Source organism: Falco peregrinus, chromosome 9 (assembly GCF_023634155.1).
Source record: "Falco peregrinus isolate bFalPer1 chromosome 9, bFalPer1.pri, whole genome shotgun sequence".
Taxonomy (NCBI): domain Eukaryota; kingdom Metazoa; phylum Chordata; class Aves; order Falconiformes; family Falconidae; genus Falco; species Falco peregrinus.
This window is the reverse complement of record NC_073729.1, coordinates 2,301,690-2,318,386: the sequence shown is the minus strand read 5'-3', so window position 1 is coordinate 2,318,386 and position 16,697 is coordinate 2,301,690. Positions and strand designations below refer to the sequence as shown.

General features: G+C 52.5%; 1 protein-coding gene across 1 annotated transcript in view; it reads left to right on the top strand.

The window, feature by feature from the left end:
• Positions 1 to 5,954: 5,954 nt before the first annotated feature.
• Positions 5,955 to 16,697, top strand: part of CD81 (CD81 molecule) — a 33,375-nt gene continuing 22,632 nt past the window's right edge. The window contains exon 1 of the mRNA XM_055813964.1: positions 5,955 to 6,116. Within this exon, the coding sequence (XP_055669939.1) occupies positions 6,051 to 6,116 (66 nt within the window). The 5' untranslated portion in view covers positions 5,955 to 6,050. The remainder of the gene's footprint in view (positions 6,117 to 16,697) is intronic.

Below are 16,697 nucleotides of genomic sequence, written 5' to 3'. Positions count from 1 at the left end.
AAGGTGGGTAAGGTCAGGAGCTGCTCTGAGTACATGGCTGGGTCACACGAGCCCTGCAACTTCATCTGAAGTGTCATTGCAGGTCTCTCTTAGTAAAATGCTATGGGGGGGGGGGGGGGGGGGGGGGGGAGAGAAAGGAATTTTTTTCTTAACTGTGTAGTTGCTTTTCTGGGAGGCTGAGTAGCCAGCAGTGGGCATCGACCCTGTCTGCTGGGAGCCGTGATGCCGGGTGCCAGGGCGGGGAGCGTGCGGGGGAGCCCCGGCACAGCCTTGGAGCCTGTTCTGGAAAAGCACAGGCAGCGTGTGTTCCGTGTTCCATGGCCTTCGGCTGGAGCTGCCACCCCCCTGCCCACGAGGCTGCCCCGCTCCCCGCTGCCGCCTGCTCGCCCCCAGCACAAACCCAGCCCTACCTGGGGTCACCCAGCGTTTTGGGGGTCCCTCAAAGAAATCAGTGCCTGCAGGCAGCCTGCATATCTACCCCTCCCAGGAGGGTCATGAGGGGGAAAAACCTCCACGTCTCTATCTGGGAAAGATACAAAGCAGTCACTCGGCTGGCGAGGATGGGCACATCTTGAGAGAAAACTTTCCCCTGAGGCCGGTGGGGCCCACCCACAGCTCATCTCCCCCTCTCCACCAGATGCTGTTCCCCTAGACTCCAGCAAGCAAAAAGGAAAGGTCCCTCCCAGCATTTTTTGCTGGGAAGATGCACACCCCTGCCTGCTCTCGCTGGCCAGTTGTTTACATTATCCCAAGGCAAAATCCTCCCTCTCCCCCCTCAGCATCACTAAGTGCTATTGTTTAACCCCCGTGTGCACCAGCTTGCTCATCGATGTGCTCGGTTTCTTTTTAGCCTTGTTACATCAGCAATAAGCTATTCCAGTCTTTATTCACCTACTAATGAATTATACATTGATTATACAATAGAAGCTCTCTGCATCGGTGGGCTGGGCTCTTCCTCTCCCACATGGCATCTCGCAGCGGCTCAGCCCAGCTGCGGCTCAGCCCCCTCCGATGCCCTGAGAAAAATGAACATTCACTTTCTGGGCTCATGAGCTGAGAAGAGGGAGCATCTGCGCAGGATAGGGAAACCCGCTTGGATTTGTTCTTCCTCTGCTGTAGCTCTGGCGGGAGCTGATGCTGTCCCACCCCCCACCCCCCCCCTTCCTCCTCCTCTTTATACAACCTGACCCATCACCATAGATACGTTGACATAAATATTTAAAGATGGCAGAGAGACAGACCATGCAGACGAGAACCATTTGTTGAGTTTATTAGAAACAGAAACTTCAGGCTCAGCTACAGGTCTCAGTGTGCCGCATCCCCCCCCCCCACTCCCCACCCCCCACCCCACCCCCAAAGACTGCAAGGCAAACACAACCCCCCGGCTGCCACGCTGCTTCCACTGAGGCTGCAGAGCTGGGCATGGGGATTTTCAGGTGAACAGGCGCCAGCCACCCCTGCCGGGGCACAGAAAAGATATTCTGGAGATACCTCCTTACATACATGGATGAGATTCTTAATATTAGTTTTTCTACTCAGACTGAAGGTTTTGGCTGGCTCCCAGGGGTGCAAGCGAGCCTCTCATGAGATGATGGAGCTCCACCTTCCCGCTGCCACAGGTCCATGCCCTGCAGGTTGCACTTGCTCAGGTCCCTGCCTTGAAAAAACAGTATTGCAGGTGTTGCTGGCCTAGGAAGTTATTCTTATGTGCTCTGGGACTATCAGCCTCCCACAGGATGACTTTCTGAGCTTTTCATGCATCTCCAAAATGTCCTACTTAAAGATTCTTTGGTGGTGCTGCTGTTGTTTGGTTTTATTTTTTACCACCACAGGTAAATTGGAAATCCAGGCTGCTTCTGTCCCATTTTCCAGAGAAAGTAAGATGTGGTGGTGGTAGTTAAAAGCTAACTGGGACCTTACCCACAAAGTGATGTGCATTTTATTCCCACGGTTTTCCCACTGGTTTTGCACTGGCTGTGGGGAGGGCAGGGGCGCTGGTACACAGACCCAAGCCGTGCAGCAGGAGCACCACAGCCACCCCGCAGTCCCCAGCAGAGCAGGGACTCCCACTTGCTCTCCCAAGTCTCCTGGAGACCCTGGGTCTTAGGAGTTTAATGCCTGCCTTGATGCTAATTGTTACACACCTTGGTGCCAGCTCTCTAGGTGTGCATACAGGTGGGGAGGGCATGGGTCTGTCTTCTCCCCTCATTCCCCTCCATTGCTTTTTATAAAACACAAGGGTTTTTTAAGCCGGAGCTGCTGGAAGGCTGGCAGGCATCTCCCTGGGAGAAGCAGCTCGAAGTCCCGGGGACTGGGTTTGCCGAGTCCTGCTGGTTAGGGGCTGCCTGCTGAACCCAGGGCTGGGAGGCAGCCCGAGCCGCACCTGCCCTGATGGACCCTGGTGAGTCATAGCCGTAGATGCCAGCTCTGCCAAAACCCACAAGCTCGACACTGATTTTTATAAACAGATTCACAAAAAAAACCCTCAACAACCCAAGCCCAGCAGAGAGAGGGAAAACACTGCAAGCACCTCTGCTCTCCGCCTGCAAAATCCAGTTGCAAACGCAAATTCAAACAGCCGTGCAGGGGAACAGGGATTTTATTAGTTGGGATTTTAAGGCTACTTTTTAAAACTTTTTTAGAGTTTACTTTTTTATTCCAGTGGTGCAAGGCTTGGGAGATAGGTAGCTGCTTCACCGACCTGCCTGCAGCTCGGTGCTCTGTAAACCACGACGCATTAGCATGGCAAGTGCTGAGCACTCAGCCTGAGCCCGTCCTCCTGGAGAGGGAAATCATCAGCCCTATTCATAGCGCTCACACTCGATACCCGCATGTGACACCAATACACAAACTGAATTTCTGCAAATTAGTTTTACTTATTTATACAGCAGCATTTTATAAAGAGCTGCTAAAGCCGCTGAGAGTCTTTGAAATGCAGTTCTGGTACTTTATGGGCTGTACAGCAAGTAGTACAGCACGGCAAATGAACAGACAACGTCTGAAATCACACGTAACCTTGGCAAACTGTATACGTTATTATCTTGACGCTGTGCCACAGTGCTGGGCTTTTTTCTTCCTGTATGTTAAGGTCAAAGTTTTCAAATGTACTCAGCTGAGCTTCTTAAGGGGAAAAAAACCCAACAAAACAAACAAAAACAAATGCTGAAGAAAAATATTGGAACAAAATAATCCTTTTCCACTTCCAAGTCCACTTCCAAGTGGACTTTGTTGGTGTGGCCAGATGGGTGAACCCAGCTTAGACCCAGTAGGCTTTAGCCTGTAACTGGAAGCTTCTTGATGTAGGTGGTGGGGCTGTGCCCCTGCTCCCCCGCCAGAGCCGCACCTGTACCCAAGCCCGGGGCAGCATGTGCTCTGACACAACCTGAAGGAACGTCCCATAAACGGGACTCTGTTAGCTCCAAACTAAATAGTTTGCTAATATAATTTTTGGAGGATATGGAAAGGTTTATTTCTCTTTTTCCATTTTCCTTCCCTTCCCAATGCAAGAAAAAAAAAGGCAGAAAGCAAGAGAAGAAAAGCGACAGTGACAAAACCAAAAAGCGACCCTGAGCTCACTAGAAGCAGTTTCAATGCCAACTTTGTGCAGTGGCTGCAGCTGGGGTTGCCTGCTCTGCAGCGCACAAAAGTTGATTTGAGAGTCATTTTCTTCCGCAGCCGGCGGGGCTGCTGCTGCCGCAGGTTTGCAGCTGGTTCCTTCCTCTCCCTCGCGCAGGCTCTCCAAGCGGTGCCTGAGAGGTTTTCCGAGAGGTTTTCTGGAGACAGCCACCAAAGCGTGCGGGAGGCTCCTTGCTTCATGTACCCTCCTGTCTTCAACCTCTCCATTGGGTTGTGGGCGGGGGGAAGCAGAATTTTTATTTTAATATTTATTGCTGGAAAGGATGAAGGTGCAAAAATAAAGGTGATGTGGGATGCTACAATGCAGCAAGTGAGTAGCTTCGTGATCCTGCCGTTATCCCCTGGACTGGTGAGCAGGAGCCACAAGGATTACAGCTATTGCTGCAACCAGATGGGTCCTACTGGCAATTTGGGACAGTGCTTACAGGCATGAGCAGCCTGGTGAACCTCCGGCTTCCTTGGTAAGGCTGGGTGAGCAAACGTGGCTTAGAGACAAAGGGCTTATGCATCCATGGCGAGCCTGCAATTGAGGGCATACTCAGCATAAGTAATTGGGGAACGGGGCCAAGCCCTATTTGTGCCTGGCGCCCGCTGCAGAGCCATGGGCTGCTCCCGAGGGGCGAAGGAGCGTTGGATGAACACAACGGAGCCCTGGACCCACTCATCCCCGAGGACCCCGGGATGATTTTGGAGCAAGTTGACTCATTTTCAGCGTACGCATGCAGGAAATGTGTGCTTAGCTAACAGCACCTTCCTGCTTAGGGGATGCGTGGTGGGGCTGGCCATCGAGCGTGACAGTGTTTGGCACAGGAGCTGCTCCTCGAAACGCTGTGGCCAGAGGGGGTGCCGGGGCCGATCACCGCACACAGCGCTGCAGGCAGGCGCCTCGTTCGTAGCAGCACAGCAAGGCCCCATCCTTCACCAGCAGTCCTCCTGCGCACCGGTGCCGTGGCTTGCTGTCCTACCCCGGCAAGAAGCGGCCGGGCGTGCTGGAAGCATGGGGAGAGAGCAAGTTGTATTTTAGGGCTGAGCAAGTGGGGCAAAGAGGGTTTCGGCCAAAAAGACTGGGAAATTTCATTGTGCTTCTGTTGCACAGCTTTGCACTTATTTAACTAAAATTCAACTAAAATTTTGAAGCCATAACGTGAGGCTAGCTTGAACGGTTGGCGTGCATGACCCAGATCCCTTTGGTGGGCAGCCTGGGAGTGCCCCAGGTGCTCCTGCGACCCAGTAACTGAGGGAAAACGTCCTGAGCGATTCTTCTGAACTTGCTGCAATTATGTGCAGTAATAAAGCCACAGGCTTAGGCAAAAAGTGTTTGGCAGATCAGAGCGCAGGATAACAGGACAGGAGGAAACGAAGGAGGAAATGCTTCTCTGAATTTGAAACTGCAAGTTTTAATGTAAATATCCTTTCCTCTTCTTTTATCCGGGGGGAGGAGTTCCTCCTCATGGGTGCACCCAAAACCTTCTGTAGAAAGAAATACAAGCACTGCTGCACCCTGCACCCATTCACAGAGGTCTCTCCCTGCACTCCGGGCTGCCTGGTGACATCCAGGGGATGGGGGCAAGGTTTAACGGGTGAGAGTCAGGCTTGTGAGATGGTGGTGCCACACTACAGCCCCCCAGCACCTGCCCCTGTGGCTGCCACTTGCATGTAGGAAATTCTGTGTTGTCAGCCACCTATGGTGGGTGGGAAAAAGGAGAAAAAGGGGAAAACAAACAAACAAAATCACAAAAAAGGGAAAAAAACCCACACACACAAAAAAAAAAAAAGGAAAAAGGGAAAAGGGAAAAGGAAAAAGGGGGAAGAAAGGGAAGACAAAGGAAAAAGGAGGGAAGATAACAGAAAAAGAAAAAAAAGGAAAAAGGGGGGAGGAAAAAAGAAAGAGGAGGAAGAGAAAAAAACGGGAAAGAGAAAGGAAGAAATAAAAAAGTGTGGGGAAGATCATAGAAAAAAGAAAAAGGAAAGAACGGGAAAAGGGGAAGGAAAAAAGGAAAAAGGAAAAAAGAGGGGGAGAAAAAGAAAGAAAAAAGGAGAAAAAGAAGGAAGGGGGAGGAAAAAAGAAAAAAGGCCAAAAGGCAGGAAGAAAATTAAAAAAGGAAAAAGGGGGAGAAGGAAAAAAGGAAAAAGGGGAAAAAGGAAAAAAGGAAAAGGGAGGAAAAGGAAAAAAGGGAAAGAGGAAAAAAGGTGGGGGAAGCGGGAGCAAGAGCGGGGAGCGGCGGGCCCGGCCGCGGGGCGCTGTGCGCGCCGCTCCGGCTCTCGCTCCGTCGGGGCGGGGCGCGGGGCGGGGCGGGGGGCGGGGCGGGGCGGGGCGGGGCGGGCCGCGCTCTCTCCTCCCGCCGCCGCCCAGCCGGCAGCAGGGTCTGAGGGGAGCAGCCGCCGCCGCACCGCCAGCGCCCGCCGCCGCCGCCATGGGGGTGGAAGGCTGCACCAAGTGCATCAAATACCTCCTCTTCGTCTTCAACTTCATCTTCTGGGTGAGCCCCGGGGCAGCGGGGGGCGGGGGAGCCCCGCGCCCGGGTAACGGGGCTCCAACATGGCTCAGCTGCCCGCGCCGGGCCCTGGCTCCTTCCCGCCGCCGGCGCCCGGGGGTGTCTCGGGGGGTGCGTGGGGGGAGGGGGGCGCTTATTCTTCCACTCTTGTTTAATGCGTGCATATATACATATATATATATTTATTTGCACACGTACATCTATTTATCCGGGGTTTGATGCGGATCTGTGTAGGGAGGTTTCTAGGCGCCCCTTGCCGAGGGGCCTGGCTGCTGGGCCGGGGCGGGGGCTGCAGCGGCCCCCCGAGGCCTGCGCCCCCAGACCCCGCCGTCTGTGGGTCTGCGTGGGCAAAGCGGTGCTTCCCAGCCAGCCGGGGAAGGCGGAGGGCAGGAGGGGTGGCTGCTGCCAGGCGGAGGGGGGAGAGGTGCCGGCCCTGCTGCAAAGGAGCCGGCAAGGAGAAGGTGCTCAAAAAACATGGGCGATGGGGGCTGGTTTTGCCCGGGCCACACCGGGAGCTGGTGGGGAGCCGGTGGGTCTGGACGTCCCTGGCGCCGCGTCAGAACTGGCCTCGACGCCTGCCTTTGGGTTGTGCCCAAGCTGGGCACCGCTGCCTCCACCTCCTGGGAAGATATTTTAGGATGCAGGTTTTACCCAGGTTGGAGACGTTGCCCTTCTCCAGGAAGTTTCTCATGAAATAATCCATCCAGACATGCAGCTAATTTAGCAAAAAGCGGCGTATCCCGGTTTCCCTGCAAACCAGGTTTGCCCCAGTTAGAAACAGCCTCCAGCAACGCAGGGCTGGCATGGCAAGAAACGCTTTCTGCCTGCTCCTGGGAGCAACGAAATGTGCCCGAGCAGGCTGCTTTTTTTATTTTTTAAATAGATCACTTTCTATTCCCCGAAATGCTGTCAAGCGAGCCCAGCCCCACCCTGCAGAGGCAAGGCACCACTTGCCGAGCGCTGGCTGCGTGGTCAGGACGTGCCCCTTGTCTGACACCCCACCCTGCTGATGAGGAGTTCAGGGTTTTTCGTAACATTTGCTTGCAGCAGCCAAGGCAGCAAGGAGGGCTGGTGGGGAGGAGAGCAATGCCTCAGAGCAAACCCTGCCTCAGCACTGCATGCTGTGCTGCCTGGGGGGGGTCTTCTGCTTGCTGCCTTCCCCCCTGGGTGTACGGTGAAGGGCTGGGGGGCGGGGGGGGGGATGGCCTCGCCTCTGGGAGGTGTAGGGCTTAACTGCTGTGTGGGAGCAAGCACTGTCAAATCCAGCCTGATTTCAGGCCTTTTTGCCTTGTTTCTGGGTATAATGCTGACCAAGGGAGAGATGACGAGCTCTGACGACAGTGGTGTTAATTGATACCTGATGCGTTGCCAGCTGCAAGATGAATGTGGGACAGTCCTGGGTTGTTGGGGTTTTTTTAACCTTTTCCTCCACCCTTAAAATGGCAGGATGGAGGCGGGTAGGCTCTTCTGAAGTTTTGTTCCTTCCGAGTTAGCGTGTTTATCCCAGGGCTTTTTCTTCCCTTCTGGACCCAGTTTCCTGCCATTCTTGTTGCAGAAGCCTCCGGCTGTGGATGAGAGGGAGGAAGGGTCTCCTGAGTAGCAGGAAGGATGCCAGAGGCTCTGCACAGCCACCGCTCCTGAGCAAGCTTGTTTGCATGCCCCAGTCTGTATTTGCAAAACAGCAGAATGCCCGCTTATAAAAGATAAGCTTGCAAGAGGAATAGCTGATCTGTTTAATTTCCCTGTTAGGACTTCTGGTGCCTTGCTCTGCCTCTCAGAAGGAGCACTGGAGGAGATACTCCAGCTCCTTCCAAGGTGGGGTTCCCGTAAGCTGGGACCCGCTGGTGCCCCAAAACACCTCACAGTGCTGGGCTCACTTGTGGCCAGTCCTCTCAGACCAGTTCCTGTGCAGATGGGGAGCCTGGGCTTCGTTAGAATTAACGATGCTTTCTGTGAGGCTGGCCCGCTGAAGCGTGGTTGAACACCGGGTCTAAAGTTTTCAAGCCCTTTTGTGTTGTTTTTTAAACCAGTAGTTGAGGGGAATTTTAGGTTTACCACCAAGCGAACACCGTTAGCGGCCAACCTTGCACCCCCAGCCAGGGAGGGATGCCTCGGTGGCCACTGAAGCATGAAGGCCCTTCTCATAGGGTGGCATTTAAGGACTGGACATGGTGTTGAGCACCTTTGCTGCGGGGTGGCTGTGTCAGGACCCCAGCTCTGACCCGAAGGAGGTACAAGACGGGGCACTCGCAGCCCTGTGGTCCTTCCAGCGGGTTAGTGTGCAAGTACTGCTGGCTGGGCTCCTTGTGCTCATTTGCTGATCATTTGCCTTGCACCCAGCCGAGACTGGGCGCTGTTGGTAAAAACAAGCAGCAGGCGGAGTCCAAAGTTTGGCAGGGGCTGCTGCATCGTGTTGCACGGGAGTTTGTTCCGCTGCCCAAGAGGGAGAAAGGGAGCAATTCTCAGCCTTAATAGTGTTAACAAATAAGAAAGAAACTCTGATAACTTTTTAAAGTAGTCCTGCTGGAGTGTAAATAAACTGACACCCCCCTGGCTTCCTCCCCCTTCCTTCTGGCAGCACAGGGGGAATTTCATAAAGCCACTGCGTTGAAAAGCAAGAGGAAAAGGCAGCCCTGCTGCCAGCTCCCCAGGGTGCCTTGGCAGCCCTCTCTGCCTGAGGTGTTCTGGTTTTATTTTATTTTTTGGGCTTGTTTTTCCTTTGCATATGCATTTCTGAGAAGAAGATGCCAGGGTTACGTGCTCGGTCCAAGGTGGCTCTTGAGGAGGGAGCAGTGGCTGCTGCACGGACCACGTGTACAGATGGGTGTCCATCCCAGGAGAGAATAGGTCCCCGCATGTTTCATAGCGGCATCTGCCTACCAAAGTGGTGGAGGAAGCTGTGAGCAGCACCTGGAGACTTCACCGGGTTAGTAAAACACAGGGCTGGCAAGACAAAAGTTTTTCTGTGTTGCAAACTTGTCCTGAAAGCTTGGTGTGGCCAGCAGCAAGGGGATGCTCTGCTTCCCTGCCGTGTGAGAGGGAGCAGTAGCAGTACCCATCACTGGGCGGTTTTGCTGGTGTGGTGGGCAGGCCCAGCTCAGCCTGCAGCCCGGAGTGGGGCTGGGCTAGGCACAAGGTGAGGTGGAGCTGCTTCTCCACCCCACTTACACTAAGCGGCCAGGCTTCAGCTGCTCTCCTGAATTACCTGAATCCGACAGCAGAGCTCAGTGTGTGGGGCTGAACTGACCACTGCTGCAAAGAGTCCCTGGAGAGGCTGAAGGAAGCCAGAGATCTATTTAAAAATGTAATTAAACATAACCAAGGAAAAATTGGCTTGCTTGGAGAAGGATTGCCCAGCTTATTAGCTAATACAGCCCGTGGCAGACTTCCAGGTCTAGAGAACCGCTGACTGCCCTGCCAGAGAGGTGTCTAATTAAAAGGAAGAGCTTGCTCCTAATGCCATTTTCCAGGCACCACATAACTCTTTTTCTCTTGCTTAAGTGGAGTGGATGTGGTGCAGCTGGGGTGCAAAGGCAAGGAAGGGCAAGAGCACAGGGGACGTGGAAGTGAAAGTCTGTCTTGATAGGGGTGATCGGAAGGGGAGGAGTGGAAGAGTCGAGTGTTTTGTTGTACAACACTGGAAAATCTGTCAGATGTTCCCTGCAGTCCGCAAAGCGGGCACCAAGATACTGTGTGGCTTTGGTGATGAGAGGTGACAGTGGAGGGAGGCGGCAGCTTTCTGTGGTGGTGATCCCACGGTGACAGCTCTGCTGAGTGGCACGTGAGCCTCCCAATGTGATGAGGAGGGCAGTTGGGTACCGCTCTTTGCAGGTTTAAACAGAAAATAGAAGAGCTGGTGGTGCATGTGACGTGCAGCTCCAAAGCAGGGATTTCAAGTAACTCCCTGGCTAACAAAGTAGCTTGTGTTTCCTTCTGGGCACAGGCTTGCACTGAGCGCTGCTGAAATGCTATTAATGATAGCAGCTAGCAGGCTGCTCCGCTGTGGAGTGCGGGATTTCGTTTGGTTATTTGTCTCCTGGGAATCACAGAGAGCCTTGCGAGCAGCGAGGACGTGGCGCTGGCCAAGCATCTTCTTCCCATGACTTTAGGTTTGGTATCCTGGGATGATGTACAGGCAGACGTGTTTCCTCGTGTGTTTGACCCTGCCTGTCTTTGAAGGGCAAGGGAGAGGTTTTCTTAGCAGGCTCAGTACCTGGACCCAAGTTTTCCTGCTGATAGCTCTCTGGGGATGTGTTTCTGGCCTGTCTGTCAAGTGAACACATTTGTACCATCACCTACAAAACCTCTTCTGAAGTCTCTGCGTGCAGGAGGTTGTTTAAGCAGGGCTTTTGAGGAGACCAGTGCCCTGCCCTAGGGGCATACCCGGTTTCTGTTAATGAGCTGGGCTGCAGCTGCAAGGAGGGAGCAGAGCTGGTGGCTGGAAGGGGGTTTGCTCTTTTTTCCTGAGGTTATTCTTCTATCAGCCACCGTCATGCTTATCTCCTGCAAGAGCATTAATCCGCGTACGATGCCTCGAGAAGTACTTTGATCCTGTACTGTGCAAGTGCCTTTTGCTGCTATTATTAAAAAGGGAAGGCAGTTGTATTACTGTTGTACTTAAATGCTTATGTATGGGACCAAATTAATTTTAAAGTGATATCTGTAATTGTTTTCCTCTCCACCGAGGGCAATTAAACCCTGCTGGTAGATGTCAATGTGTAGTGATACTTATGTCCACAGCGGGGATCAGGCTGCAGCAGGCAGGGAGCAGCCGATGGGCTCAGTGCTCCCTGTTGGAGGACCCTGCTCCAGGATTTTGGTGCCAGATTCCTGCTCCCCTCCCATCCATCAAGCTTTATTTGGCTTCTTGTGTGCTGCTCCTCTGGGAGTGTTTCTCTGGAACTTGTTTTGAAAAGCTCCATAGTGTTGTGGGGCTGGTAACTATAGGCACCAGTGGAGAATTTCGCCCCAGCCGGCAGCTCTATTAATAGCCACTGCTGGAAGGTGGTGGCGGCTGCGCTGCTGGGAGCAGACCACGGGCTGCAGGCCATCTTCCTCCTCCTGCCTGCAGCGCACAGGCCTCTTCCCAAATGCCCTTTCTGCAGTTCCTGGGCAGGACTTGTCTGCAAACTTTCAGCCTGACTTTTGGCAGTGTGATTGCTGTGGAAGGCGGAAGACCTCACCTCTGCTCTCCAAGAAGAGTCCTCTTCTGTCACTGTGATTTGCGAGCGTGTGTGCCGAACTCAGTGGAAAAGCTTTTATGTTGTGTGGCTGTCAAACTGCAATCACATTTGTCTGATTTAAGTCATTTTCCCTGCTTACATCCCCCACAAAAAGTTTTGCAGGGGTCTTGATGTCTTGGTGCTCCAGGGCATCCCACAGTCCACCCCAACATGCAGCATGGGGCTGATCTGGAGTGCTTCTCACCTTAAAATTTTAATATAATATTTGTCATGAAGGCCTGCCATCATAACATGAAGACCATTGTAGCATCAAACCAAAGTTCCCAGTTCGCGGGCTGCTCTGAGCCTCGTGCTGCACCCCAAACTCTTTCAGTGCTTCCTCAGGGTGCACTGAGTGCCGTTATTTCTATTTGCAGTAGAAAAGAAACTCGGCTTCTGCTTTCCAGGAAGCAGGGCACAGGGTGTGGGCAGGCTCGGTGCCACCTGTGTGCTTGCCACCAGTGATCATGCGCTCCTCTCCTGCCTGCCTTGGTCCTTGAGGTGGCTCTGCAGAACCCGTAAGGTCCTAGCACGCATCTTGCAAGGGCTTATATTGCCCTTCCAAAGGTAATTTCCATCGTTAATGAATCTCTAGCTCCTTGCTTCCCCCCCACCCCCACCCCTGCTGACACTAGGTGTGGCAACAAAATGTTTCCTTATTTATGCTGCACGCATTGGAGAATGTGATATCTGCTGCTCTACCTAGAGACCCAGAAATGAGCTGGGAGCAAAACTTTCAGCCCCAAATTAGCAATTTTTTTCTGGCTGTGTGAGGGACTCACATGTACATGGCAAGATGCTTCAGCCTTGGCAAGCCATTTTGTCCTTCTGTGTCCCAGTTCCCCATGCCTTAAAGGAAGCTGGAGAGGAGCTGCGGGGAGCCCTGGCTGGGCTCCTCAAGTGGGGTCCAGGTGCCATCCCCTCGAAGGGCTCAGCTTCTAGGCAGCAGAAGGGAAGCAGCAAGCCTGTGCAGCATGAAAACCTGTTAAAAATCTCTACCTGAGATCTATAAACCTATAAAAATCTACCTGAATTGTGAAACAGCTAAAACCTGTTAAGCTTTCTTGGCAGCATCCTACTTCTTGTTAGTAACTGTGTTATTTCACAGGCATCGTGGCACGGGCTCCCTGTGTTTTTGCAGCGAGGTGGGAGCTTCTCCAGCCTGTGGGATCACGGGGGTTGGGAATCAGTGTCTCGCTGGCAGGAACAGCCGCGGCCACGGGAAGCAGCACTGCTAAAAATACAGCATTGTGAAACTGCTGGCACCTCTGCTTCCCTCCTTCACTGGCTTGAGCCGCAGGATATCTGCTTTGCTTTGACATGCCCAGCAAGGCACCCTGTGGCCAGAATTTCTTCCTTTTTCTTCTAGCCACCAGGAAACCTATTTTGGAGAGAGGTGGAGGGGAGGGAGCAGGGAGGAAGAGGGCTGTGGGCAGTGGAAGGAGGCTGATGCACATCCTGGCGTACGTGAGTGTCTGGAGAGTGGCAGGGCAAAAGTGGGAGCAGCTTGGCCCTGTTCACTCCTTTAATTTGGGGCACTCCACAGCCATTCCTCGCGCACCTCATCATGGAGCTCATGGAAATTTCTTGTGGAGGGGAGGAGTGACTTAAGCTGTGAAAATGGGCTTGTTTCCTTGCCCCACAGCTGGATCTGGGAAATTTTAGGGTGAGCGGCCTATGGGTCAGTGGGGCTCAATCCAGGAGGGAGCCCCACGACATGCACAGTGGATGGGGTGGCAAACCAGGGCTGCACACCTGCCGTCACCGTGACGCTCAGATGGTAATACCCCATCACCTCTGGGGGGGCTGCCTTTTCCCTCCCCTCGGCAGCATCCAATGGAGGCTTCCCCCTGCTGTGCCACGTGAGAACAGCATCCCCGTGAAAAGCAAGCCTTGGGCAGGCAGGATCCAGCTGGAAAAGTCTGGCTGTCTGTGGAAGAAGCAATAAATCTCCAGAAGCTGGAAAACAGTGGTAAAGAGGAAACACCGGAGCCTGCCGCGCCACCTCTGCTGTGCTGGCAGGCTGCTCAGGGCACCATCTCCTGGATCCAGAGCACTAGTGATGCACCTCTGCAACTGCCCTTGTGCTGGTGGGGGAGCAGCTGACTGGGGAGGTCGGCTTGTGGAAGGCAGAGCTAAGAACATTGCAGTGCTGGTGTTGCTGAAGTTGAAGCTTTCGTTATTACTGCTCTTTTTAAAAAATAAATAAAGCAGTCCCCAAAAATGTAAATGGAGAGCTGTGCTGACACTTGGGGTATATCTTTGATGAGTGATCACCATGTCGCAGAGGCTGGGGCTGTCTGATGAGCTGGGCACACAAAGAGCAATGGGGTAGCCTGCATGAGATCCTGGGTACCTACAGCAGAAAACACAGCGATGTTTAGTATATGAAGGTATGCAGCCTAGAGGTGAGCATGATACTGCTATCAGTGGTTGCAGCTCTTCTGGTTCTGGTGTTGGCAAACGGCAGTGTTTGTAGGATGGGGAGGGAGGAAAATGTGGAGCTTATATCTGGAACAAGTTGTACTGAAAATGAGATTATCCCAAGCAAGGGGCAGTGGAAGGCAGGGTTACTGTGGTGAGCCAATGAGGTTTTCTCCCTCTTGTCGTTTTTCCTTTGGGAAGAAAGATGCCTTAATTAACATTCTGCACTGCTTGGTGGTGGAAAGATGTATGATTATAGTGGAAAAAGTTACTCATCATAGCCTAAACCCTCTTTTCATTAGTAAGTGAATGTCTTTTTCTCTTAAGAAATCCAGCTGCTAAAACTTTTGTTCAGAGGTTCTCCATGCTCTGTTAAAAAAGCAAATGGAGTCAGGTGGTGTGGGAGGGATGTGGGGTGTTCCTGGGGCACATTCAGGATGAAACTGGGAACATCTGGAGATGGTTCAGCTGGCTGCAATAGGCAGACCTCAACGCTGGGGTGGGTTTGATGAGTCAGAAAAGGCTTTGTCCCATTTAGTTGATGTTCCTAAACGATTAAGAAATATCTTGGGGATAGCTTGCAGCCCGCTTTTGGTCCTGTGTCAGGTGTTTTAGGGCAAACTGGATTGGAAAGCAGCTGCTGCTCCTCGTGCTGGTGTCACCCCAGCCTCACCACAGGTGGCAGAGCGTGCTGGGGTGGGTACTGCTAGGCACAGTGGGTGGCATGCCAGGGCAGAGCGATGTTTCCCTGCAGAGGAAGGTCTGCAGCCTTTTCTTCACCTCTCCCACCTAGCATAGAAACCCAAATCTGCCTCAGGATCTCCTCTCCCCTGGGAGCCACCAAGAAACCTTTACTTTGGCACTGATTGATTTGGGGGCATTCTCCTTCTTCTGAGAGGATAAACATGGGCTTCGTTACGCTCTCAGACAATGAATACGACATGCCAGGCTGGATTTGGGTAACTTTCTGCAAAACCACAAGCTGCCTTATTTGGAGTTGGATTTGAGCATGAACCGGTTTTCGTGACTTTTTCTCCACAGCCAGTGTTTGGAGAACCTCAGGCCCTCCCAAGTGTGAGAGAGATAAGGGACCACACCAGCAGGGAAGTTGCATTGGTTGCTGTGGGAGAAGTGTTAAAAGCTGATTATTTTGGTGGCAAATTGGGGAGAGGCTTGTAAAATCTTCCCTCCCTCTCCAGGAGCTGTTGAGGATTTTCTCCTTCCGGTAAGCGGCAAAGCCCCGAGGCCGGCTTCCCCTAGGAGTTTTGCACAAATTGTGTGGTTTTACCCCAGCTTCGGTGGCACCCCTGTAAAAATCTCTTGGCTGGAATGTGCAGAAGTGAGCAAGGAGGAGAACTGCCAGCTGACCTCTTGAGGTGCAGAGCTGAACTTCCACTGACAGCCCATCTTGCAGATCCTGGCCCTTGTGTGTTCACCAAGGCTCTGCTGCGCTTGTGCAACTGGCGAATGCCACTGAACAAACTCTCTTTTCTTTTAATGTGGCCTTCGTGGTGACTCTCGTGCCTGTAGCTGACCTGACTCCCAACCCTTTTCAAAAAACCCCACTTATTTCTGCTTCTGTAATTTCTGGTGGTTATCTTCCCTTTTTTTGAGATTAATCACTTTGAGGTTTTAGGACACTCAAAATTAAATTGGCATTTGACCAGGCACTTCCAGCCTTTCATAGAAGTTGGATTCTTAAGGAGGTTGGCTTTTTTAATGTGTGTTTATTTTTTCCCCCCTCTCTCATGGTTTTAAATGGAAGTAGGGGGTGTCGTAGAGAACACAGTGAATCTTGCTGGAAATGCTCTGGCTTGAGTTCCTCTCAGTGCTGCCTTCCCTGATCTGCTCCTGTCCTCTGCTGCCATTCCCAGCCCCTCCCTATCAGAGAAAACAGTGAGGAAGCCAGTCATAAAACTTCCCGTTATTTGGACGTAAATATTCCAGTGGTAAGCTGGGTTGATGCTCCATATGGAGAACGTCTCCTCCTGTGTTTGAAGCGTGTGTTTATCCTTGCCCTAGGGGCTCCATCACACATGTCTGTGTGCACGTGTGTGTGTGTGCGTGCGAGTGAGTGCTCTGCTCTTCAGCTGGACAACAGCACGAGCAGGGCAGCTGTTCCAGCCTCGTCGACTTGCAGAGCCGCTCAGCTCTGTTGAGCATCTTCGTGGTAGCCTCCAGAAGTGGTGTGGTTGTGCCTTGGCCTGAACCAAGGTTTTGCTCTGCTTCAGTCCCTGTATTAGGGCCATTAAGGAAAGCTGTATGTGCCAGAGGAGTACTAGGTCTGCTCAGACTGGAAGCCTGACCCTGGATGGGGAGTGATATACATGTGAGGCTAGGGGCAGGGGGAAAACCTGATGTTGTTTCCTCCCCCCCTCCCCCGCTTTTGGAGCCACATTCTTGCCATCCTTCCTACCCAGTTCTCGACAAATCAAACAAAACCCAAAACACTGTTTATACATCACAGAGAAATGAAATGGGGTGATAACAGCCCATTGGGAAAAGGGAATACTTGGGGCTGATCCTGACTTCTGTTGAAAAGCTCTCCGAAAAGCCTCAGTTGCATGTCTTGTGCTTCTCGGGTAAGGCTGAGCCTTCCATTTTAATAGAGTAATAAAATAGCTTTTAGGAAAGAAATCACCTACAGGAACTGGAAAGGGGTTACACGTCCCCAGAATGAGCAGTCTTCTCATAAAACAGGGAGGGAAGATTGTGTGGCTCATGAGGTATGGGGCACAAAGCACACTGCAGCGGTGGGACGATGGTTATGAAGGGTGTTCTTGCATGTGAAAGGAGTAAATAAGAATTTGCAGAAAGATGAAAACAAAGCTTTCTGCTCCCACCTGAAAAGGTCCCACTGCTCCAGGTCCAGCATGGCCAGAGCAGTGAATAACGCTGGCTTCCTTCTGCTTTCTCCCCA